At 48.2% G+C, this 26,035-nt stretch overlaps 1 protein-coding gene across 1 annotated transcript in view; it reads right to left on the reverse strand.

Annotated features, from left to right (window-relative positions):
• Positions 1 to 3,756: 3,756 nt before the first annotated feature.
• The window catches only part of Mgat5 (alpha-1,6-mannosylglycoprotein 6-beta-N-acetylglucosaminyltransferase), a 281,270-nt gene continuing 258,991 nt past the window's right edge, over positions 3,757 to 26,035 (reverse strand). Inside the window, exons 15-18 of the mRNA XM_028771515.1 lie at positions 21,569 to 21,685; positions 19,279 to 19,353; positions 11,064 to 11,221; positions 3,757 to 8,092 (exon numbers count right to left, since the gene is read on the reverse strand). Coding sequence (XP_028627348.1) covers positions 7,894 to 8,092; positions 11,064 to 11,221; positions 19,279 to 19,353; positions 21,569 to 21,685 — 549 coding nt within the window. The 3' untranslated portion in view covers positions 3,757 to 7,893. The remainder of the gene's footprint in view (positions 8,093 to 11,063; positions 11,222 to 19,278; positions 19,354 to 21,568; positions 21,686 to 26,035) is intronic.

Below are 26,035 nucleotides of genomic sequence, written 5' to 3' on the forward strand. Positions count from 1 at the left end.
ATCTGTCTATCATCTATCTATCTATGAAATAGTCTCTCACTCAAACTAGAGCTTACTGATTCAGCTAGCCTGTGGGTCTTGGAAATCTGTTTATCTCGTTTTCCCAGTATTAGGGTTTTAGCTGCATACCATCATAGGTGGCTTTTATGTGGGTGCTGTGGATCTGAAGTCAGGTCTTCATACTTGTACAACTAGTGTTCTGCCCACCGAGTCATTCCTCCATCTCCAGCAGGAAGGTTTTCTGTTGTGGCTGAAGGTGGGCAAGGCAGGGTTGCTGGTACCTGTGACAGTGACAGCAACACCTTGGTCTGTTGATGTGGTGGTCTGTGGTCTCCAGAGGGGAGGCCAGGCTCAGTGCAATTGACCACACAGTCACAGGGTGCTGCTGGAGGCACTGGAGCAGAGCGATGGCTGATCTCCAGGTTTTACTGAGGTTTCGATGTCTCATTCACTTGGTGCTTTCAAAGGAAAGGCACAGGCTGAACACCCTGAACCCTGAAATCAAAACCCAAAAGGCTCAAGAAATGTACACCGACATGGTGGCACAAACAGAAAGGTCCACGCCTGGCCTCATGTGACAGAGGCCCATTAAAAAGATGGTACGAAATGCGCCTTAGGCCACAGGTGTGGAGCACACAGGAAATATAAATGAGGTTACCGTTCAGTTTGGGTTCCATCCTAAAGCCAACTCGGAGACAAGAGTGCCAAAATCCAGAAAGTTAAGGTTCTAAAACACTGTGTGTGAACATGTGCTTGTATGTATGTGTGTATGTATGTATGAATGTGTATCTGCGTACATTTGTATGCATGTGTATGTGTGAATGTGTATTTCTGAGTACATGTGTGTATATATGCGCTTTTATGAGCATCTTACTCCCTGGGGACAGAATCTCTCTCTGAACCTGGAGCTAGGCTGGTAGACAGAAAGCCCCAGAGATTCTCCTGGCTCTGCCTTTCAGTTTTTGGGTTACAGGCACATGTAGTCATGCCCAGCTTGGATGCTGGGGATTTGAACTCAAATCCTCATGCATGCAAAACAAGTGCTCCTAGCTGCTGAGCCATCTCTCAAGCTCTCTGAAATATTTCTGACCCAAGAACTTTGACCAAGAGATACACAATTGCAGTCAGGAACTTTGGTCCAACTGACTTTCCAAAAGGACACTAAGGGGCTTCCCAGTCTGGGGAACGCAGGCTCCAGAATTGTGCCTGTACCTTTCCTTGCATTTAACATTCTCAGAGTTCAGGGAGTTGAGCCTCAGATGGTTGTGAATTCCACAGTGCCTCTTTCTGGGGAAATTCCCCAGGAGGACTCCTAATTTCAGGGAGCCCCTGATCCTTCTGCCACTGCCTGAGTGTGGGACTGCAGGTCTGCACCACCATGTCAATTTACGTGGTGCTGAGACTCAACCCCAGGGCTTCCTGCCTAGCCAGCCCTGATGATAGATCCCTGGGCAGTTCCCACAGCTCATTGACCCCTGGATCCAGGCTGCTTCCTCTCTTTCTGGAGAACAGCCATGCTCAGTCATTTACTGTTCCACTTGGATGGAAATTTAAATGCCTGGTGTGGCCAGAAACGTCTCTGAAGGAAAAAAAAATCAAGTTTATTTTCTAATTCGGCACATGTGTGTGTGTACATGTATGTATGTGTTTGTGTATGTATGTTTGCACACACACATGGAGGCCAGCGGTCAATTTCTGGTGACATTCCTTAGGATACTGTCCACCTCATTCCAAAGTATCTAACTAACCTGGAACTTGCTGATTTGGCTGGGCAGACTGAGCAGCAAGCCCCAGGGCTCCGCCTGTCTTCACATCTCCAGGGCTGGGACTACAAGTGGGTGCCACACGTGCGCTTTTTACATGGGTTCTGCAGATTAAGCTCTGGTCCTCATGTGTGCCTGGCATGCATGCCAATCACTTATCTCTAACCAAGAACTGGGGTTTCAAGCATGTGCTACCACTCCTGCCTTCTTTAAAAGTGGATTCTGAGGTCTGGAGCCAGGTTCTCACACATGTATAGCAAGCACCTTGTAAACTCAGTGCTCATTTCCCTAGGCCCCATCCACTTCTTGAACATACCTTTGCAAGTGAGTGTGTTGGTACCATGGAACGTGGCTTTAAGCCACATCTCCCCCAAATCACTACCACCTGTCACACAAGAAAAGTTTATTGAAAAATAAAGTTCTCCCTAGTTTCTCTACAGCACAGGAAAACAAAGTAGTGTCCTTTTTGCCTTGTACAGTAAATGTGGGGACAGCGACACCTCATTTGCAGGGTCCCGTGACTTAACGCTAGAAGTGACAGTAGAAAACAAGTGAACCAGGATCCATTTGAAGACACAGACATGAACGGCCTTGAGCTTAACATCAAGGTTGTGGCAGGAACTACAGTGGAAGGGATGTCACCATGTCCTTTGGCATCGTGGTTACACTGTTCTCTTTAACACATGGGCTGAGCTCTGATCCCCGTATCTTCTGTGTTCCAGCTTCCATTGGAGCTGCCGACTGTGTTCACATGCCTGGCCGGCTATCACGCAATGCTCCCTGTGTACCTCCTACCGACGCTGGCTTCCACAGGCAACTACTTCTCACACCAGCATGTGTTCCAGCTGTGGCGGGTGGAGAGTGTGTGTGTGTCGGGGGGGGGGGCCGGGGGGGGATTAAGTGCCACAAAATCTGGGGAAGAATGAAGCTCTGAGAAAGGTAAATCCGACACTTTCATCCCTTGAACTGTAAAGTCAGTGATAAGCTGAGAAGCAAGAGGAATTGAAAAAGCAAACTGGACTCCAGAAAATTCACCTCTCCATTCCACATGGGCAACTCGCTCACAGTTCTACAGGGTAGAGGCTAAAGCCACACAAAATAAACAGCAAACTGGGATTTAAGTGACCATGGGGTCCAGTTTAGAAAGAAATCAAAATCCCTGCAGTAGGGTCTCATATGGTTCCTCTGGGGTTAGTAGTGGTAGATTTTTGTTTATTTGTTTAGGTACCAGTCGTGGGATTAATTTTAGATAGGATGGGAATGTGGCAGAGGTAACCAGCCTGCTGGGAGCCACCCTGTCCAGCAGGGGGCAGCAAAGGGATTTCCTGGGGACTGTACATTGAGCTGTTCCCTCTTTCCCTTAAACAAATTGAAGATTTTATTATTGCATTATAGCGGAGTAAAAATTAAACTCTAATTCAAGGAGTGCAACTTGTGAGAGAACTTTTAATTTTGAGCTCAAAAAGTTCCTCAAAGAAACCCCTGAAATGTTCCAGAACATTTTGGTGGTTCGACTTCAGGTAATAAATTCAGCCTTGTTTCATGGAGTGCTGAAGACTGACAAAGTTTCCAATTACTCAGTGCATTCGAGAAAACACTAGAATTCCAGCGAGCAGGGTAGGTAGGCACAGAGCTTAGACATTTGAAACAATTAATTCCTATAGCATCTGATCGACACAACAGGATTTCTATGTAACCATCACGTCTGAATCAACAGATAGGGGTGAGCACAGCTCTTTATGTCTCAGGTTTTATGATATGCTACTAATATCAATAGTGAACATTCACCAGGCTTACTATGAGCCAGGCACTGTGCTAAACATGGAATCCCCACAGGGTCCTAAGTGCTAGGACAGCTAGAGTAATTCTTATTTTCTGTATCCAAGACTATACAGCTAATTTGGTCTTTTGCTATATGTAAAAACAAAACAAAACAAAACAAAACAAAACCCAAACTGAGAAACTTTTCACTTTCTGTTGAAGGCAACACGGATGGGAGGAACCCATCCCCAGCTCCAGGCTGCTAGCTTCCTGAAGGACTATAAACCTATTCCTGACATCCATCTACTCTAACGGAGACACACTGTGCAGCCATACAGATGGAAGGGAAGAGAATAAAGAGAAATTAAAATAGTTTTAAATAAATAAAACATTCCAGGCTTGGAATCATGACACATACAGCATAGCCTGTCGTTAACAAAATACTTGGTCTTTCCTTTTCAGTCAAGATTTTGGGAGAGGGTGGCGGTGCCTAATTACATACAATCTAGGTAAACCACCCTGGTCTGATCTAAAGAACACACACTCACCCATAGACAACACATAGTTTCAGTGCAACCCAACTCACTAATAGGAACCGCAGCTTCACGTCGGCATTCATGTGCTAAGGACACGGAAGGGCAAGTAGAGATCTCGCCTCCGCCATGCTAACTAGCTGAAGTATTTGGTGGCTCCTCCTTCTACAGAGATGGCTTGAGGGCTGGTTTTCCACCTCAGCAACATGTCAGCTAGGGCCAGGGTGATGGGGACATGAGGCCCTTCACTACCTTGGTCATCATCAGATTCAGAGATGGGGTTTGATCCTGGGGCACTAAAGGATTCTTGGCACCCTCAGCCCTGTTCTGGGAGTGCATGTGCATACACCACACACTGGGAACATAAACAAAACGCACATGTATACATGGATACACACTATATATACAGTCTCTTGTGCTCGCATACACTGGGGACATAAGTAGCCATGTGTGTGCACACACACTGTGGACAAATGAAGTTATTCCAGGCTGGAACAATTTGTGATTAGCCTTCGGTAGCACCCAGCCTTCAAAATCCAACCTCAAAGAGAAATGAAAAGACATGTACCAGCAAAAGGACAGACAAGTATTTCCAAACACTCACTTAAAACAAACGATTCATCTCAGAGACGGAATCAACCTCTATACGGTGCTTCCATTTGTACAAGAACACACACAGAAATGCACGCGGCGTGCGTGGGCTGGGATCCAACAAGACATGGCCTTTCTAAGGAGTTCTTGCTCTGAAAAAGCTTCCACCTCTGAAGCAGTGTATTCTCTCTCTCAATAAATTAGATAAAGCTTTCCCTCTATTTTAAGAGCCTAACTCACAAAAGGGAAAATAACTCTAAAGTTCAGGTGATCTGTGATTATCGTGCAGAACACACGAGTTCCTGATTTCAGATTCCTCTCCTGGTGGAAGGTTCAGTTACACACAGTCCTCAGTTCCTACAAGACCACCAATGCTTTGTAACTGCTGTGGGCTCCCAATCAGTCCCACACCTGACAGGAAGAATGCCCATACACCGGTTAGGTCGGTTTCCCCTGGATGGCCACTTGCCCATCCATATCTTGCTAACTCTAAGGCCTGGGAGCTGGTGTACCTTCAGGAACATCTCACCTATTGCTAATATTCTTAATAACTAGACTACGGTTGGTTAGTCCCAAGAACAGGAACCCACCAGAGGAAGTGAGCTTACTTATTTCTGCCTAAAACAGGGAGAGGAATTTATGACATGGGAGAAAGAACTCATCTGGGTTGTGTAACTCGGGGTCTTGGACTGGAGAAGAGGAATAGGAACGTGGAGGGACGCTGAGCCCAGGGTCGGGAGGCTTCTGCAGGTAGAGACAAAGTTGCCTTCCTGCCTGTTTACAGTTATCAGCAGCATGGGGATTATTTTCATCTGGGCGCCCCCTGCTGGTTGAATGTCAGCACTGTCACCCACTGCCTTTAGTACTCCCGGAGAGCCTGATTTTCAGGTCTGGAAACTCAGGCAAATTCCCACAACTCTGGGGTACAGCCCTAAGGCCCACTCTACAGGAAGAGTCCTTCCCGAGAGACTGCACAGCTTTCTCCTATCCTGCCGCAGGAAACCTTTGCAAAGCTTAATAAAGATAGGTAGGCTTTTGAACTTCTGCCTGCCTGGAGGCTAAACCTAGGCAGAGGTGATTCCAGCCAGGCCTTGAGGGACCCCTGTCAGTGCTTAGGGCCAGTACCTGCCCTGACATCACCTCTTGATGCCACTTCATTCTCTAGGACTAGAATCTCAGGCTCCTGAGGTGTCTGTCTTAGGGCCAAAAGGGGCGTGGTCGGGAGGCGCTAGAGGTGTGATTGGTGTGATGTATGCACCTAGGTAGAAATCAAGAGGAGAGCAGGTGATTTTCCAGACCTAAAAGTTTCATGCGCCATCTCCCCACCCCTTGGTCACCACAAGCAGATCCTTTCTGTTGCTTCTGGAGGCTCATCTAGTCACGGGCCTTGCTCTGCTGTTCGGCTAGGCAGAGGCTCCACCTGGCCACAGGGAGGCGCTGGGCAGCACCAGCCAACCAGGAAGTCTACTCTACCAGCTGGGGCCAGGTGGACAATGCTAACAGCAAGAGGTAGAAGAGGACTGGTTCATTCGCCAGCATGGAGAGAAGTGTGGGAGGTGTCTCCAGAAACTCACATGTGTACAGAGCACAGAAGCAGTACTTCAGCAGGAATGGACTCACAAAAGGGCTTCAAGGGTATGAAAAGTGGGGATTCCAGCATCTAGACTAGGCCAACCTGCTGCTAGGCCCTCAGGACAGATCAAACGCCACAGAACAATAGTGCTTCAAGTAAAAGCCAGCCCCAGGCTCCAACCCTTTGTAAGCCACACCTACTGGGGGTACAGCCAGGAGAATCTCTAGCGTCCATCCTGAACTGTCCTTACCTCCCCAGAGACCATCAAGTTCGTGCAGTCAACTCCTTGGACTGCAGCAATATCAGACATCAACGGGGGCGTGGCACAAATCCTTGTGCTACTAACTCTAGGACTGACATTCATCTCCAAATCTTAGCTGTTTTGAGGCTAGAGATGCCCTCTCCAAGTTCAAGGACAGCTCCTGGAGCCTTTGATGGGGAGGGTGGGGGGCAGAGTTGAGTTTACCGCAGCATGAAACAAGAATTACATAATCCTGTGTTTCTTCAACAAAGGTGAATTCTAACCAGAAATTAGGGACAAGCTATGTGTGGGGGGGGGAGCAGGGGAAGGAGAGGAAGGAGGAAGAGGAGGAAGAAGAGGAGGAGGAAGAGGAGGAGGAGGAAGAGGAGGAGACACACAGGAAAGCACCCTCTCTCATCTGCAGCCCAGCCTGTCTTTGGACCTTGGTGGGGCCCTCAGAACACCACAGGCATGTCCCCACCAAGGTCATCTGGTTTTCAGCTGCCATCTGCCAAATACACATAGGATTCGATGGCTCTGACAATGCTTTGACAGTGGCTGGCTGTGTTTTCAAGGCCATTACCCCCATTTTCTGAGACTGGGTCTCTTGTAGCCTAGACTTGGGGACAAAGGACTTGACTTTGTTACATAGCCAAGGAGAATGTTTGGTCCTCCTGCCTCTGCTTCTTCCCTGGTTTTGTGTGGTGCTGGGGACAGAACCCAGGAACCCAGGAGCCCAGGAGCCCAGGAACCCAGGAACCCAGGAACCCACACACGGCCGGTGGGCATTTTACAAACTGAGCTACATCCCTCCACTTAAAGCCATCTTTTTTCTCTGCTGTCACTTGTCACCAGGAGTCATGCTCCCACAGCTGCCCTCAAGTATGCCACAAGCCCCTCTGCATCCTGCCTGATGCTGCAGAACAAGAAGGTCCTGAAGGTGGGTGATTAACAGTGAGGAACAGAAAAACTGTTCAACCCCTTTCCTCCCTCCCGAGCCCGCCCCCATCCTCCCAAATAAATAAATTAATTGGTTTAGGATTGTCCCCAAAGTCCTTCCCAATTGGCTCAATCCCTCTTCCTGTTTTGTTTTCAGTTGAATGAGTCTCCAGACTTTTATCCCTTCTTTTTAAAAAAAAAAAAAAATCCCAGGAGCAGCTGCATTTCCCTACAGTCGATCCTCCGGAGAGATCCTCCGGAGAGAGAGGAGTTTCTTCTCCGGAGAGAAACCCAGGCCCCTGCTCTGACCTCTGCTCTCTTGTGGTTCTGGTGTAAACTGGGATGAGCTGGCTGCGGCTGGAGCAGTACTAAATCCAAGCCCTGGACCAAAGATCTCAGGCTCTGGTCAGAGTCCCTGAACGTCTCTGGGCCCCCTGGCCCTGCCCCGTGGAGTCACATCTTTCCCATCTGAATGAATTCAGGACCGCTCTGCTATAGGCAGTCTTTGCAGAGGGCCACTTGGCCTTTGATGAAGTCCCGGCAGGGGCAGATCCGCTGGTGTGTGGGGTGAGCCCCGGCACAACTGAAGAGCAGGAGATCCCCTTGGAACACACAGTGCTTGCTCTTGGGGTAGAAGGAGGGCACCAGGATGTCCTTGTACAGTTCTGAGCTTTGGCAGGTCACCTTATACCTAAGAGGAAGAGAAAGGTACTTGCGTGAGGTCCTGTCCAACTGCTGGATTACCTGCTCTGAGCATGGGAGCATATCCCTACTTCAGAGATGACATCATCCATGTGACTCTGATATTCTCCGCATCTAGGGATCTCGACTATGCAAAGAAAGAGCATGATGCCAAGTGTGTGCAGGCAGGGGACTGGCTCTGAGGCTCGGCTCTTTGGGGAAGAGTTATCTGCAATGAAGAGAAGCTGAGAACTAGCCTGCATACTCAAGTGGAGAATGAGCTCTCTGAGCTTTGAGACTCTGTGCAGCTGAAAAACAACAGAGAAGAAATGTGTACCCCACCGTGAGAGCTGCTGGAGGAAGCGGGGCATAAGCAGGGAGATGGTGTGTGTGGAAGCCAAAACAGGGGCTGTGGGGCTGGTTCAGCCAGCTTGCCATGCAAGCTCCAAGACCAGAGTTCTAGCTCCAGACGTCGTGTCAAACAAAGAAAGCCACTTGGATGGCATGCACGTGTGACCCCAGTGCTGGGGACCTGGAGATAAGCAGATCCCTGGGACTTGATGGCTAGCTAGCCTAGCCCACTTGGAGAGTCTCAGGAAAACTGAAGACCCTGTCCCCCAAAGTCAGCCTTCATATACACATGCACATTAGTGCACTTACACACACACACACACACACACACACACACACACACACACACATACACACACCCCACAGCGCTACACACAGATGTACAAGTGATGGTCACTTCCAAGAACCAAGATCAGCAGAGTGACTGTTACTAACACATATTTAGATGTGTATGCAGTACTTAGCTGGGAATAGAGGCTCACATTTACAATCCTAGTCAAGTTCAGTGTCCAGCCTGGCTACATGGGACGTTCTAGGCCAGCCTGTGGTACAGAGTGAGATGCCATCCCAAACAAAGCAAAGCAAACCAACCAGTGAAGAGGAGGTGGTATGATGGTTCCTGCTGGTTGGATCAGCATTTTGGAAGCAGTGGTAGGAGGGTCACAAGTTCATGGTTAGCATCAGCTAACTTAGTCAGTTCAAGGCCAGCCTGGGCTACAGGAGATCTGTCTTAAATGGGAAGACAAGGCAGAGAAGAAAGGGAGAGAGGAGAAAGATAAAGATGATAATAAAGAGAAGAGGAAGAAGGGAAAAGAGAATGAAGAACAGAAGCAGAAAAGGGAAGTATCTATGTTTTAAAGACTTTTGTCCCCACAGATACTGGCCTTTTTGCTTGTTCAGTTCGTGTGTGTGTGTGTGTGTGTGTGTGTGTGTGTGTGTGCATGTCCACATATATGTGAAATCCAGGAGTCAGGACCCTCAGAAAGCTGCCCAGCCTGTTCTTTTGAGATAGGTTTGCCACTGGCCAAAGCTTGCCCACGTGGCTAGGCTGGCTGGCTGGGGAGCACTTGGGGTATTCCTGGCTCTGCCTCCCAGCACTGGGATTGCATTCTCAGGCTGCCATGCCCAGCTATGACACCTGGGATCTGGAGATCAAGCTCAGCTCCTCGAGTAAATGGTAAGCACAGATGAGAGACCCACTAAGCTCTCTCTCCAGCCTCCCCCCCCCCCTTTTTGGGCAGGGTTTCACATAGCCCAGGCTGGCCTCAAACTTGGAAAAGATAACCTTGAGTTCCTGATTCCGCTGCTTCTGCCTCCTCAGTGCTGGGATTGCAGTGTGTTTGACAAGCCTAGCTGGTACTAGGTTCTTACCTCACAGAATTTTAGATCTTCTCTTGTGGGCTGTACTAGCCCCCTCCAATTAGTACCCATTCTATCTGCCCAGAACAAGAAAGGCCCATGGGCTAGTGGAAACCAACTGCTCCAAGAACATAGTATAGAGGGTGCCAGGCAGAACTCTGTTTAAGTCTGGGCTTTGTCTCATAGGAGCTGTGTGACTCTGGACAATCGCTGGACGTCTCTGTTGTACAACAGGAATATATAAACCTACCTGTATGGCTCAGTGTTACTGGGGCAGGCTGTGGGGCTTGCTTTTCTGGGTTCAGCCTGTCAGTCTTGAGCCTACTTCACTGCCTGAGGGGCCGATCTCCTCTTCCTACCCCGCAACGCATGTGTGCCACTGTCCCCATCCCAGTGTCACTTAGTGACATGGTTCATCAATTGTCACTTAGGAGACAAGCCTTGGGCATGTGTGTGGAAGGAAGACCCAGACTAAACATGTAATGCTCCACTCCATGTCTCCTGTTCTGTGTGGAATAAAAAGGAAACAGCCAGCTCCCTGCTCCCTGTCCCTCTGCCTCCCTCTCTCTCTGCTCCCAGACTCTGAGTGCAGTGTAAGCATCCACCTCGTGCTCTGGTAGCCATGCTCATCCTCCAGTGAGGACTGCACCTCCAAAACGAGTGCCACCACACACCCTTCTGTGAGATGCCTTTGTCAGGTACGCTGCCACAGCAAAGAAGCAATTTAATGTACTCGAGAATATTCTTGTTCTGCAGATGAAAAAACGGCACTAACAGGTAACGGGCCCCAGGCCCACGTAATACAGGGTGTGGCAGCGGATGCCTCTAATCCCAGCCTCCTGCTTTGAGACAGGAGGCAGATGCAGGGAGGTCCCTGGAAGCTCACAGGCTAGCAGTGGAGAGAACCAAGAGGCTGTTCAGACAAGATGGAAGGTGAGGAACAACGGCAGCTGCACTTTCGTCACTGTACATGTATGTCACTGTACATGCGAACCAACACTCACATAAAGACATACATGTACACATACATCATATACACAGACATCACACACAAACATCACAGAAGCCCACGTCGCACACACATCATATGTGTGCATGTCTGAGAGGTGAGCTCTTTCTGGGGCGCAGCCTGCTGACCCTTCCCACACTGTTTCCTGAAGTCCACAGCTGGGAAGAGTGAATCTGGGCACCACTCAACCCACGTCTAAGATAGGCAGCAGCAACCAAACAGCCCTGCCCTCTCCCCGCCCCCAGCTCCACAACACACTTACTTCAGCAGGTCCTTTTCCTTGTTGAGGTGTTGGAAGAAGGACGGCTCGCAGATGAGCTGGTTCTCCTGGCACACCTGTTTGCAGGACTGCCCGGGCTCAGCCAGCTTCACTTGCATGGCGCTAAGGGGTGGCCACATCACTTGGCCATGGCAGAAGTCCTAGAACAACAGTGAAGCCATCATCAGCTAGAGGATTAAGGACACAATGAAGCAGCATCAGCCGAGCAACCAACCACAGAAGGCACTGTGCCGAGGAAGACTGACAAGAAGGACACATTCTTCGGACAGGCTGTGACCTCTCTAAACACCAGTTTCCGCCTGAGGACTTGCCTCAGTTGGAAGGGTGTTTTTCCAGTGAGCATGAAGCTCTGGGTTCTATCTCCTGCACTGGATCCAGGTATGGAGACTCCCAGCACTTGGGAGGCACAGGATCATCTTTAGTTACAAAATGAGTTTGAGGCCAGCCTGGGCTAGAGGCTCTATGTCAAAACAGCCACATACATGTTTGTGTGTACACATGTACACACACTGGTGCACGTGTACACACACACACACCTTCATTCCCCATGAGGACCATCTTCAGGCTCATTCCCACCAACTCTGACCCCTGCTCTTAGATTCTTCAAACACTATATGTAGTAGTTCATGCCTGAACTAATCCATGGGCAGCATAGTCTTGTGGGTCTGGATGCTGTTGCTAAGGGCAACAGCATGACTGTGCAGACTCACTTTCTTGAATGGAACTGCAGTCTGTACTAATAGGCACTGTTCTCTGTGTGTAGAGAGCTTGCATATGACAGCTACCCATCCATCAGGATAGCTGTCATAGATAGAACTAACAGTTGAGAGACACACAGGCATTTGGAAAAGCTTATAGTGTCGTTTTGGTGGTTAATGCAAGCACCCTTACTTAAGGCCTCAGGAGCAAATGGGTACCTTCCACAGCCATTACACACTGTAATGAAGACAGTTTTTAATTCATCATACATGAAGGCGAGGCGGCAGGAGAGGTGTATCAATGATCATACTTTTCTCCTTGCTGTGACAAAATAGCTGACGGAGGCAACTTAAGGGAGGACGGGTTTGTTTTGGCTCAGCCTGATGGTCCCGTCATCGTGGTGGGCAGGGCAGCTGACTGCCTTGTGCTCGTGGTGACACAAAGTATGGAGTAAAGAATGCTTGTGCTCAGCTTGCTTTCTCCCTCTCATCCAGTTCACGGTCTAGTGCCACAGACATTCAGAATGGTTCTTCCCTCAACACCCTCACCAACACACCCAGAGGGGTGTCTCCATGGTGACTGTAGGTCATGATTAGAGTAACCATCACAACAGGCAATCCACAAGGACACCTATGGTCAGGCTGCAAAGGAACCAGAAGGCAAGTGGGAATTCCTCTCCCTCTTGGATTTGCTGAGGTCGATCCTGGTGCTGTAGGTAGACCTTTAATATCTCGAGAGGCCCATGTGTTGAGAGCTTTGTCCCCAGTGAGGCATTCTGGGAGGTGTTGGGACCTTTGGGAGGTAGGGGCTTAGAGCTTGAGGAGCTTGCCTTTGAGGGGGTGTAGGAGACCCTTCCCATTTCTTCCTAGCCATGTTGGGTTTTTGTTTGTTATTGTTGTTTAGATGTGTGTGTGTGTATGTATGTATGTGTGTGTGTGTGTGTGTGTGTGTGTGTGTATACACACCTGTGGGATTCCGAAGAGGGTGCTAGGTTCACTGGAGTTGTAGTTAGTTGAAATCAGTTATAAGCTGTCTGGTGTGGGTTTTGGGAACTGAACTTGGATCCTCTGCAAGAACAGCAAGTGCTCTTAACCACCAGGTCTTCTCTGAGTCCTCTAACTGAGAAGTTTTGCTTTGAACCATGCTCAGCCATGATGCAGGGCTTCACCACAAACCCACAGCAGTGGGGCCCAGTCATGGATAGAGACCTTAACCTGAGCTGAAAGCAAGCATCCCTGTTCTAAGTTTGTTATCTTGGGTATGTGCTGCGGCTGCAGAGAGCTGACCAGCATATTACATCAGGCTGGGGAGACAGAAAGCTCAGAAGGCTCAAAGTTCAGATTCTTTTACAACTTCTGGCTCCTCTGACAGTCCCTAGTTGTATCTCTGTACTTTGTGAGTTTCAGAACAACCACAAAGTTTCCTTTCTCATTCATTCTTACCCTTCTAGAAAGTTAAATTTGAAGTTAGAAAAACAGAGGGGGCATATCTGCAGGCTGACCCCGTGAACACCGGCCCCATCTCATCTGGCTCCCTGCACAGTGGTGCCACCGCAGAATGAAGGAAGGAACTCAGCAGACAGATGGCACTCACTGACTTCCTTTAGGTTCCTTGGGAGAGTTGCTTCCCCTACAGCTGCTTTCGGACAAGGCATGGGGGGGCACTGGAGAAGCTGGGGGGGGGGCGGCTGGAGAAGCTGGCTTCCTGGATGGATGGTTGCCCTGCCATCTACTCTGGAACAGAGCAGGAGTCACTGCAAGTTTCAGACAGAGGGCATTGTCCTTAGGGTTGTAAGTGGAGCTGAAGTGACAGCAGCTGTCTTCCCCAGGTCCCTCAAATACACATGCCTAGCTCAAGTCTGCACTGAATGGAAAGGGTGCATAGGTACCCTGTCCTTGCCCATCACAATGGCCTGGCATCCTCTCAGATATCTATTCTAGGGGCCAAAAGGTTCAGGAACAGTAAAAATAGCATCAAAGTCTTAAAGCTTACAGAATCATCCAGACAGCTTGAAGCTAACAACTGATCAGAGGGAGCCCAAGTTGTCACAGAAAGCATGGCAGGGGGGCTGGTCCCCAGCAGGGGACTTCATGGATGCCTCACAAGCTCCCTCCACCTGACCCATATAGGAAATGGGGACAGTGCCACCTGCCCTTCATTCCTGGGTAGTTCTGAGAGGTGACTGGTAAGGACAGCGAGGCTACGAGTGCTGTGTGCTGCAGTGGAGTTGAGTCACTGGATCATACCTACAGCACCTATGACAGCACCTAATGGCTGAGCGCCTTGGAGCGCACAATGTAACGGAAGGGCTGGGCATGAGCCTCCTCTCCCCCGCAGGCGCAGTGGCCAGCGGGTGATAAGGAGGCTACAGGGACATCTTCACTTTCCTTCCCCCATGGTCCAGGCTACAGGCAATGCAAGCACCTCACGGTCTCGTGCTGACTGCTCCTTCACTTATTCATTTACCCATTCATTCATTCCAAAGGCCCTTGCTAAGAGATAGGAAAGTGTGTGTCCATTGACAACTTTACAAACGACCATTACAGCCTCATGCAGGGCATCAGAAATGGGAACATGAAGGGCTGTACCTGGACTTAGAGGTTTAGCGTACAGTCTAGTAGTGAAAGTTGGCACTTCCAATACTTCAGAACAGCAAACTAGACACCTATGCACATGGTGAAGGACATCTGGAAGCTGAACAAGGCTGGCTCTACAGGGAGGGGGCAGAGTGGCGGCAGCTGTGACCAGAGAAGGCTCCCAGAAGACACGGATTTCTGGGATGAGTTCTATAGGCTGCACAGGAGTTAGCGGCTTACTGCTACCACGGCATTCTGTAGCTAATTGGTACTCAGTAAAGAGCTACTGAATGGGACTGCATGATTTCGGCATCCTGGAGGCTTTGATAGGAGTAAAGTAGAAAAAGAGGGTATTCCAGCCCAATGAGGCGTCTCTGCAGCCAGAAGGAGGAATAAACAGCCATTGCCAATCTGGTTAACAAGCTCACTTGGGCCCGCACCACCTGCTTCCCTCCCTCACCTCTTTCTGCCATCGGTGCACATGTTTCTCAGTGTGTTTGGCTATTCCAAAATTGTCACACAATGACTACAAATCAAGAATGTACCAACAGAGTTGTCAGTCAAAGCAATGCTCTCTCTGTCTCTGCGCCTCCTCCAACCTCAGCTCCCTATGTGTATACATGTATGTGAAGGGCCGAGGCCAATGTCTGCTGCTTTGCATGTGACCAAACAACTCTTACTAACCACATTACGGGGCTGGATTGAGCTGGTTCAAAGCCTGTCAAGCATACATATTCTAGCACTGCATGGTGGTACACACCTGCAATCCCAGCATCTGTGAAAACACAGGAGGGCCAGGAGTTCAAGGTCATTCTTGTCTACATAGCGAGTTCAAGGCCAACCTGGGATACATGAGACTCTGTCAAACCAAACAACCATGTGACTTACTGACCACCCTGTATTTAGATGAAAAATTTTAAAGATGTAGTTTTATTTTGTGTACACTTAGTTGTATGTGTGGGGGCACATGTGCCACAGGACTTATGAGGCCTGAGGACAACTTGTGGGAGTTTGTCCTCTCCTTCTCGAGTTGGGTCTTGGGGGTCACACTAGGTTGTCAGGCTTGGCAGCAGGAGTCTTTACCAAATGAGCCATTGCTCTGGCCATATCCTGTAGAGTTAGAATATCTTTATAAGAAGCAAAAAGAGACCTATTTCTCTGTCTAGCCACTTGCTTTCTTCTGGGGGCAAATCTGCAAGTTTCCCTAAAACAGGGAATTGGCGTGACTGACCTGCTGCTGGTGCTGGGGATTTTTACTTTGGTTCAAACTCCCCATCAGCTGGAGTCAGTCCTCCTTCAGAGAGCTCATTTCGAACACAGTAAGCCACAGCACTGGCTTCAGTGCACCCTGGCAGGGCACTGAGGGAGAAGGGCAAGCAGCCAGCTTCCTCCCATGGGGAGAAGGCCTGCACCCCAGCCAGCTGGGTCTCAGGGAAGCTCCCAGCAGTGACTCTTAAACTGTAACCCGAAGCCTGGGGTGATCTTAAAGGCTGTCAGTTTAGCTTCCTTTGGTTCCTGCTGCTGCTGCTGCTGCTGTTGCTGTGTGTGTGTGTGTGTGTGTGTGTGTGTGTGTGTGTGTGTGTGTGTGCGCGCGCAATCTTGAAAGAGATCTGGGATAAAAGTGCCCATGTTCCATGCAGCCCACATGGAGGACTCTGGAAGCTGAGCCCTGACTAATGAGAGCTTTTGCTCCAGGTGTGGGGATGGTCTCCTCCAAGGCTCAGGCTTCCCAGTCCTGCCAGGGGCATCCTCAGTCTGCCCTCGATGTTTTTTGAAGATTGTAAACTGTAAAAATATAATGAATGCTCCAAGCACTAGGATCCAGGGCCTGCAGCTACTAGGAGACCTGATCTGAGCCAGCCAAAGGGATCTTGGATCCCATCATGCATGGAGGGGACATTGGCTTTGATACAGTTCCTGAGATAAACCAAAAATAACCCCCATTCTTGCTAATTTATAAGGAATTCGGAGGATGTCTATAAGAAATGCCCAGAGATGGTTCACTTGGTGAAGTACATGCCTTGCAAGCATATGGATCTGAGTTTGATCACCAGAACCCACCTGAAAAAGCACTTGCAATCCTAGCACTGGAGGAGTAAGCTATGGGGCACATGCATCTGTGATCCTGGCAGATGCACAGAGCTGAGGTGACTTTACACCAAACCTGCAACCAGTCCTGGCTCCACCACTGTGTGTCCCACAACCGTGTGTCTCGGTTCCCACTCTGCAGTTACTCCTGATACATCCTGGGCCTTACCGTGTAGACTGAGATAGTATACAGACCCCTCAGCCCATGATGGGACTGTTAATATTGTCAACTTGGCAGGATCTAGACTCACCTAGAAGACAAAGCTCTGGACGTGTCTGTGAGAGAGCTTCTCGCCTGGGCAAAGCAAAATGAAACCGTCTACCCTAAGTGAGCATGGCCATTCCATGGGGTCTGAATAGAAAGGAGGAGCTGAGCACCAGCCCTCACCTCGCTCTGCCTCCTGACTGCGGAGGGACCATGACTAGATGCTTCATGCTTCTGCTGCTGTGCCTACCCACTCCACTGTGACAAACCACACCCTTGCATGGTGGGACAGAGTGACCCCTTCCTCTGTGTTATGTGTTATGTGCTGTGTTAGCAGCACATCCTACATCTGTGCAGGCTGAAAAGAGCAGCAGTGGATGCCTGCAACTATGCACAGTACCAAACCTGCCCACATGGGCCTAGCCTCCTGGGGTGTGTACACAATTATGATGAAGCTTAAGTAGACATGGCAGGAGGTTACTAACTAAAGCTAAAGCACACCATTAGAATAGTCCCCTGCAATAAACACGAAGAGAATAGTTTCTTCCTCTTGCAAGCACATTTCCTGGTACTGAACTGATATTTTCCACTGAGTACTCTGGGGTCTTGGTTGATATGGGAAACCAAACCCTTGGAAAGGGAACCCATGGATGGTTGGATGGTATTCTGCATGCACACACTAGTAAGGACTGTGCCAGAGTTATGAAGGTATTGTCCTTTCTGTGTCCTGTTTAGACTGAATGAGATAATGGCAAATGCTGAGCTCCCAATGTAATTATATTACAATGTACCTCAGGAGAGCATGGTGCATCAACAGTGCTGACTATTCTGCTCCTCCTAAGAACGAGGTCAGGTCTTGTTCTCAGGACTTTCTGGGTACTTTTCATACAATGCTCACAGGAGCACGGAGAAGGGAACTCCATCATCTTATTTACTAAGAATCAGAGAGCAAGAGTAAGAAATGCTCAAATTCACGGTCCCGGGAGCTGGACCCCTGTGGCTGGGCTGTAGAGCTGACTCAGTTGCTAAGGTGTAAGCTGGGTAAACATGAGGACCCGAGTTCAAGGGAAAGGCCGGACATGGTGCTAAGTGCTTGTCATTCCAGCACTGCATTATGGACACAGGCAGGTCCCTGGGGCTCATGGGACATCCAGCCTAGCCCACATGGTGAGTTACAGGCCAGTGAGAGACCCTATCTCAAAGAAAAGGATGACAGCAGCTAAGGAATGACGCTGAGGTAGTCCCTTGTCCCTATGTACGTGTACATGTGCCACTTCCACTTGTACATACAAGTATGCATCCACACTCAGATGCACACTTAAAAACATGTACATGTGCACTTGCACACACACATGCATTTCAACTCCCTCATTTCTTGTTACCTGCCTCGTTCCCCCAACAGCCCAGTTGATCAGACATGGTTACCCCAAAGCTCAGGCCCTAGAGCCCCAGCTTCTGGGAACCACCAGCTTCCTTTGACATGCCCGTGGGCTGCTAGATTTGTTTCTCCCGTATGGTTTCTATTTTCAGCTCTGCAGCTCTTATCCCCATTGTGCAGAGTCCTTGATCACCCTTAAATATTCTGGTCTTGCCCTATAAAGAGAACCCTGTATTTTTGGGCTGGCCAAGTTCGGATTTCCCTACCCACAGGGTTTCTGGCTTTGTCTATTTCTGAGTCTGTGTTCCTTTTGAAGCCCAAGGAATTAAGACATCCTAAAGGACCACAGTGATGGTCGTCCTCTTCACCTCTGAGAGCATATGCCTGGGTTTCACAAGTTTCATCTGAAAGGGGGCCCAGTTTGAAAGTCACTCAAGAGTCCTAATGCGTTTAGAGCTGCTGAATTTATGGCCTTAAAGAAACCCATTGAAAATGTAGATTTGATTCCTGCATTTATGTGTGTGTGTGTGTGTGTGTGTGTGTGTGTGTGTGTATTCATGGGTATGTGGATGAATGAACATGATGTGCAAGTGGAGGCCATTTCCCAGGCTCTGCCCACCTTGCTTTTTGAGATAGTCTCTCATTGGCCTGGAGCTTACCAACTAGGATAGGACAGTGAATCCCAGGGGTTTCCCCATCTCTAGCACTGAGATGACAAGTGTGTATTTCCATACCTGGCTTTTTAAATGTGGTTTCTAAGACTCAAGCTGAGATCCCCACACTTGCAAGGCAAGCAATTCACTGACTGGAGATATCTTTCCATCTTTCCAGACCCTAACCTTTGCGTTTTTTTGGGGTGTGGGGTGTGGTGTGAGTAATGAAGGCAGGACCTAGAGCCACTGTCTGCTCACCCTTCCTGGGTCCTCAAGATGCTTTGGTCTGCTCAGGGTACAAGCCAGTGCTCAGGGAGGGCCTCTCTCACCACTCAGATGTCAGTGTCCATATGACCTTCTGTTGCCCCAAAGGGCACACTCCAAGGGAAGACTGAGTCCCGTGGGTGACCATGACAGTGCGACATTTAAAATTGACAAGCTGTCATAGAGCCACATGAAGTTTTCCAAAGCAGGCAACTAACCACAGAAGTGCATCAAGTGAGGAGGGCTGGAAAGCAGAAAGTGGGACCCAGCAGACACACACACACACACACACACACACACACACACACACACACACCCCTTGGACAGGCCTTACCTGTTTTTCAATGAAAGCATTGATTCTCTGCAGCATGCCTTCACACGTGAACTCATATGGCATATACGGCTCAATCTGCAGAAACAACAGGGCACCATGAAAGGGGACATGGGACACAAGTGAGGCCCTTACTGGTCCTCCACTGACTCACACTCAGCAGGCATTAAAACTACAGACCTGGAACTGGACAGACCGGGCTCAGGCCTCATTGTGCTCCTCTCTAGACCCTGAACAACCTCCCTTCCCCAAGTCTCAGATACCTGATGTGTAAAAGAGTTGCAAAAAGAAAAGCTCATCTCTGTTAACCTGTGGTGAAGGTACATGGGAAACTGCTTGGATAGTGTAAAGTACATAGTAGGTCTTCAAAAAGGTGAATATTCTCGCTTGCTAGCAGGTAGGCCATATGGGCTAAAGACTATGGCCGTGAATCACCAGGATCCCAGGGCTAGGCAGAGTGCAGGGATTTAACAAACATCAGATGAATGAAGACATGATCACTTCTCTGCGGGAAGCAGGGAGAACCGGCTGGTCTGTAGTAGTGGGTGAGGTAAGAATGTATCCAAAGAACTCATGCTACAAACCAAAGGGATGAAGTGCCAAGACCAAGGAGCTCAGCTAGAAGCCTTGGGAGGGCTGAACTTTTTTTCTCTGAGACAATGTCTTATATAGTCTTATAATGTCTTATAAAGCTGGTAGCCTTGCTATACAGGTGAGAGTAACCTTGAACTTCTGATCCTCCTGCCGCCACCTCCTGGGTGCTAGAATCAGACATGTGCTACTACATCTGACTTCTTTGGTACTGGGGATGGAATCTAGGACTTGTGCATGCTAGACAAATCTTCTTCCAGCTGAGGATCAGCCTTAGCCTAGAGGAGGAGCTATGACATGAACATACCAGGGGACTGGAGGGACTGGAGCTCAGGACTGGGAGCTGGAGAGAGAAAGTACAGTGGGGTTCGTGGCTTCTCAAAAGCCTTGTGATTTCTATACAAGAGCTTTCGCTATCAGGGAAGGGGGAATGGGAAACCCCAGAAGGCCATATGGGATGAAGGAGGCATTCTGACAGCTGCTGAGACATCTGAGGGAAGGTTAAGACAGAGGGCACTGGGCTCTGCTACATGGCATCAGCTGGCACTCTGACACGTGTCTTTGGCATTTCATAACAGGAAGTTGGGATCACATGTCAGAGGAAGTCACCAGCAGACCATCTATATGGAGCCCTATGGCATTGTTGGTGACGGGACAGAGGACTACCATTAGTACTTCCTTCTTGAGCCTGAACTTATGGACCTCACAGCACACTTACACTGACAGGAAATAACCAGAAGAAGGTGCTCGAGAGGAGAAGTGTAGGGAGGCTGTGCCTCAGAGTTTCCATAGCAGGCCTGGGTAAACTAAACTCCCACAGGATGGCAGACTTCCCACGGAGGCAGGGGTTGGGAGGGGCAGCTCAATCTATGGTGGACATAGACATCCCCTGTCTTCCCAGAATGACTTGGAAGGTGCCCTGTATACAAAAGGCACCTAATCAATGCTTTTCAAATTGATCAGAAAAGTCTAGAATAGTTACCTTTACAAGATTCTACCTCATGTTTAGGTAGAAAAAGAAACCATACGCTGTAGAAAACTACAAGACTGGGGGAATGACCAAGCCCAGCTCTGTAGCCTCAAGTGTCCCATGGGATGGGGCATGTCTGCAATCCTGCTGCTGGAGGTGGGGACAGGTGGATCCCTAGAGCCTGGCCAGCCTGCCAGGCCAAATCAGTGTGCTTTAGATTTAGTGAAAAATACAAGTCTCAAGAAAAACACCATGGAGAGCAATAGAGAAGCCACAGGCATGTGAATTTTATGTGTAACACATCCAAGTTCACAGGAACATGTAAACACATGTGCACATGCACACACACACACACACACACACACACACAAAACAGAAAACCCCTACTTTATAACCTTTACCCTTTTGGTAAAGGTAGGATAAGCTACCACTTTTTACAGATCTCTCCAAGGAAAGGATTAGATCATGTATGCATGTATGACTCCAGCCACTCTCTTCATGCCTGAGACCCATGAGCCTAGAAGCCCTGTCTGCAGGATCTGAGACCCAAGCCCACATCTGCCACCAGCTGTTTTGTATCTCCCAGAGCCTCCTTGAAATCCTCAGGCCAGATGCTATCGCTAGCCTATGGTCTGCTCTGTTTACTGACAGCAAGGGACTGCAATGTTCCCCATGTGTTCCAGGGCACAGGTCAAATGCAGGCAGACAGACAAAAAAAAAAAAAGCAGCAACCTTCTGGTTTAAGATGGCTTTTACTGCATCTTCTACTTCCTCTCGGTTATTGAGATCCACGGTCCAGACATGTGGCCGGCCAATGAAGACTTCTGCGTAAGGGTGCTGGGATGTCAGCTGCAAGACAGAAGACATGTTGCATCTTAGCTTCACACATGTATGACTGCTCAGATGAGGCTGTGGGCTAGAGAAAGCATTCTGTCTTTACGAGTCAAGTTGAACTTAAATGGGAGATGAAGCATTCTTGTCCTCCCTGTAGCAAACAAAACCTTCTAATAGGCAGTTAGAAAAAAAAAATAGAGTGATGTTGAACTTTTGAAGCCCATTTGGAAATAAAACAGTGTCATAAAAAAGAGGCTCAGACAGCTGTTCCTAGGTGAACTCAGGGCAGCTGTACAGGAAGCAGGCGCTCTATCACTGGGCAGGGCCTGTAGCCTTCCGTGGTGGTTAATATGGATTGTCAGACTGACAGGATCTAACCTTTGGGCATCTCTGTGGGAGTTTCTAGATTTTGTCAGTTGTGGTGGGAAGCCCCACCCAAATGTGAACAGCACCATCCTATGGGCCATGTAGTGAACTGTATAAAAAGGAGAGAGCAAGCTGACACCAGCATCCATCTCTCTCTGCTTCCTGACTGGCTGCCATGTGACCATCTGCCTCACGGCAGGTGCCAATAACTTCCCTTCCAGGACAGACTTGTATCCCTGAAGTTTGAGCCAAACTAACTTCTCCTTCTTTAAGCTGCCTTTTGTCTGTTACTGTGTCACAACAGTGAGAAACTAGTTAGTCTAACCTTACAGTGTCTTGGGCACTTGAGGACTTAGTCTCAGCCAAAAATCACCTCCATAAATTTAGTATCTATTCTCTGGGCTACGATAGACAGGTATGTACAGAAAAATCACAATAAAGATCAAAGCTGTGAGCCAGGCATGGTGGTACATGCCTGTGGTTTCTTTATTTGGCAGGCACACATAGGAAATCACAAATTCCAGGCAAGCCTGGAACTACACTACTAAACCTAGGGTTTTTTTTTCTTTTTTGTTGTTGTTGTTGTTTTGATTTTTTTTTTTAAGGCTGGAACATCACCCAGGAATGAACAATAGTGCATATGGGAGTGACTATGGTAGGGAAATTCATGACATCAGAAGAAATTTCAAATGGTTTCAGAAATAAGTACAGCAATACCAGAACCTGAAAATTATTGTTTTTTAAAAGTTATGTATATGTATGTATCTATACATGTATACATACAGCTGTAGGCAGTTGCCTACAGAAATGAGAAAAGGTCATAGATCCCCTGGAGCTGTGATTACAGGCAGTTGGTTATGAACTGCCTGCCATGGGTGATGGGAACCAAACCCATGTTTGAGCAGAATGCGGTCTTAACCACTGAGCCCTCTCTCCAGCCACAGAACATAAAATTTATAAGGACACTTTAGAATCAGAAAAGCAAGGAGTGAGTCTCCCTCCTAAAGGTTTTCTTCTGAGATGAGATGGCTCTGTAGGGACTGATGACCTGGGTCTAATCCCCACATGCTAGAAGGAGAGGACCAACTCCCCAAGATCTTCTCCAGCCTTCACAGAGCACTGTGGCACATGCAAACCCCCTTCTCAAAGAGTAAATATGAAAAAAATGCAGATAAAGGAGGCTGAGGAGACCGAGGAGGCACCTACCATAGAGTGCCTGACCCACAGACACTGAGGCCCAGGGTCCATTCCAGCACTGTATAAAACCAGGATGGTGGTGTGTGCCTGTAATCCCAGCACTCAGGAGGCAACAGCAGGAAGATCAGATAAGATGTAGATAAGTCATCCTTATTTACAGTGTCTTTGAAGCCAGCCTGGCCTATATAAGGCCTTACATTGAAAAACATAAAAGAAGGTCAGCCAAAGAAAGCAAGTGTGTATCTTGGCTACTCTGGGCTTGTCGGAAGTCCACACTTGTGGTTTCTTCTCACACCGCTTCATGGCAATGGTGTAAACAGGAACCTTTAACATATTTGTGGAAACATTTTAGGTGAGGACCAAGGACTACATCAGGCCAGTTGTGCACAGGGAAGACTTGTCATTTCCCAAGGAACTTTTATTGATTGATTGATTGATTTTGATTTTGAACATTAGGGCCCTGAATATATTAAGTATGGTCTTTACCACTCACTATATCACCAGCCCAGATAGTTTTTAAATGCCTTCCTGGGATTTTGTGTGGACTCATGGAATAGAGCTCTTTGAGACCATTTGAGAGTGCACACTGAGCTGTCCAGAGGTGTACTTACTGTGCACCATATAGATCAGGAAATGTCTTTTAAAAAAAAGATAATATCTAATGTAGTCCAGGCTGCAGCTGCCAACTCATTCCATAGATGAGTGTGACCTTGAACTTCTGATGTTCCTGCCTCCACCTCTGGAGGTGGGGGGACAGAGTTAGATGGGGATGGGACCCAGTGCCTCTGTATGCTGGGTGGGCACTCCCTGCGCCTTCTACTGGTTGATTGGAGACTTTACCCATGAACAGTCACCATTTCAGAAAAATGTCACAGCAACATCAATGTCAGTCTGGGTATTATCCTCCAGTACAACATGCCTCCATGGGTAGATGTCATATTGGTGACAGCTGTGTTCACGTGTGTGATCTGTACACAGATTATACCCAGATCCCCTTTCATGTTGTCAAATATAAGAAAGCAAGCTGACAGTGTGGCGTTGAATGTTTTATTCCTTTTAAGTACAAACATTCACCTGTAAAGTAGAACTAGACAGCCCATCTTCTACTATCATTCTTGGCACATAATACTGAGTGAAATACCTATTATTTTCTTAGAAATTATTTTTATATTTTGTATATATTAGACACTAAAAAAAAATGATCTGCACAGGCAAGTTCTGTTACTTGCAGATTTCATTTCTGGAGAGAAACTACATTCTCTTTATTTTTTATTGATTGATTGATTAGCTCATTCACTCACTCATTTACTACATGCATCTCTGCATGCTCCTGTGCATGTGCTGCGGCCGGCAGAAAATGCTAGGCGCCTGGCTGTGGCACTCTCCACGTCACTCACATGAATCATTCACAGTGTCTCACAGAACCTGAGCTCATTGTTTTTAGCTGGACTGCCAGGCCAGCAAGCCCCATCTATCTCTGCTCCCCACTCCCCGAGCCGTTATAGGCAGCCGGGCAATGCACAGCTCCTACGACGTAATGCTCAGGTGATCTTGTTTGTTCAGCAAGTGCTCTCATCCACTGACCCGTCTGTGCAGCCAGAAATGCATTCTAACATAATCCGTTAGAGAAGCTGCTGCCACTAGTGCTACGACTTTTACTTTGGAGGCCAGCCTGGCTCTCCTTTCATTCCGTTTCCCTTCTATTTCCATAAGTATGGAGATACTTGGAGAACTACAAAGCTAATTAGCACCAGCCATCTCTCCACCTGCACCCTTGGTATCTTATCACACCAGTGACTGCAAACCCTGTTTGGAGCAGGAGGCTAGGACCTGCACAAGCTGCTGGGAAAGCCTCCAGGAAATTACCAAGCCTTGAAGTCCTGAGGCTGCGGCCTTTCTCAGTTTACTATGCATGCTCCCTCTCCGGTCAGAGCCCTCATCATCTCTGGCTCCATGGTCAGTGCTGGAGACTTTGCAGGCCCACAGAGCTGGAGAAACAAACCTTTATCTATTAATTTTTTAAAAAGTCTCTGTATAAAATATTTTGATTCAATACCAATCCACAAAGTTGCAGGGCCAGGCTAATCAATCACTAACACATATATTATTCATCAGACTTGATATAGATCATGAGGATTCCAAGGACCTTGGGGTCTGCACAACCAGAAAATAGCAAAGCTAAGTTCAAGTCTGGCTCTTTCGGCAGCTGAATAGCTCTATGTGGATGTGTTTGTTTTGTTATTCCGTGTGAGTGTGTGTGGAGGCCCAAAGGTTTTTAATTCTTCCTTCCTTCCTTCCTTCCTTCCTTCCTTCCTTCCTTCCTTCCTTCCTTCCTTCCTTCCTTCCTCCCTCCCTCCCTCCCTCCCTCCCTCCCTCCCTCCCTCCCTTTCTCTCTCTTTCTTTCTTTTTTCTTTAACCCAGGGTTTCTCACTGACTATATGACTCTATAAATCAGCCTAGACTGGTTTGCCAGAGTCTCTGGAACTTGTCTCTGCCTCTCCAGCACCGGGATTACATGGGCTCACTGACACACCCAGTGTTTTACCTGGGTTCTGAGGACTTAACTCAAGTTCCTCAAGCCTTTTACATCATCTGAGCTGTTTTCCAAGTTTCAATTCAGTATCTTTAAGCAAAAGAGAAGGCACCTTAGAGAACACCACCAAATTCTTAAGAAACAAAAATCACTCTTAAAATGTATACAACACACACACACACACACACACACACACACAGAGAGAGAGAGAGAGAGAGAGAGAGAGAGAGAGAGAGAGAGAGAGAGAGAGAGAGAGAGAGAGACACAGA

This window comes from Grammomys surdaster, unplaced genomic scaffold (assembly GCF_004785775.1).
Source record: "Grammomys surdaster isolate TR1022 unplaced genomic scaffold, NIH_TR_1.0 208, whole genome shotgun sequence".
Classification (NCBI taxonomy): domain Eukaryota; kingdom Metazoa; phylum Chordata; class Mammalia; order Rodentia; family Muridae; genus Grammomys; species Grammomys surdaster.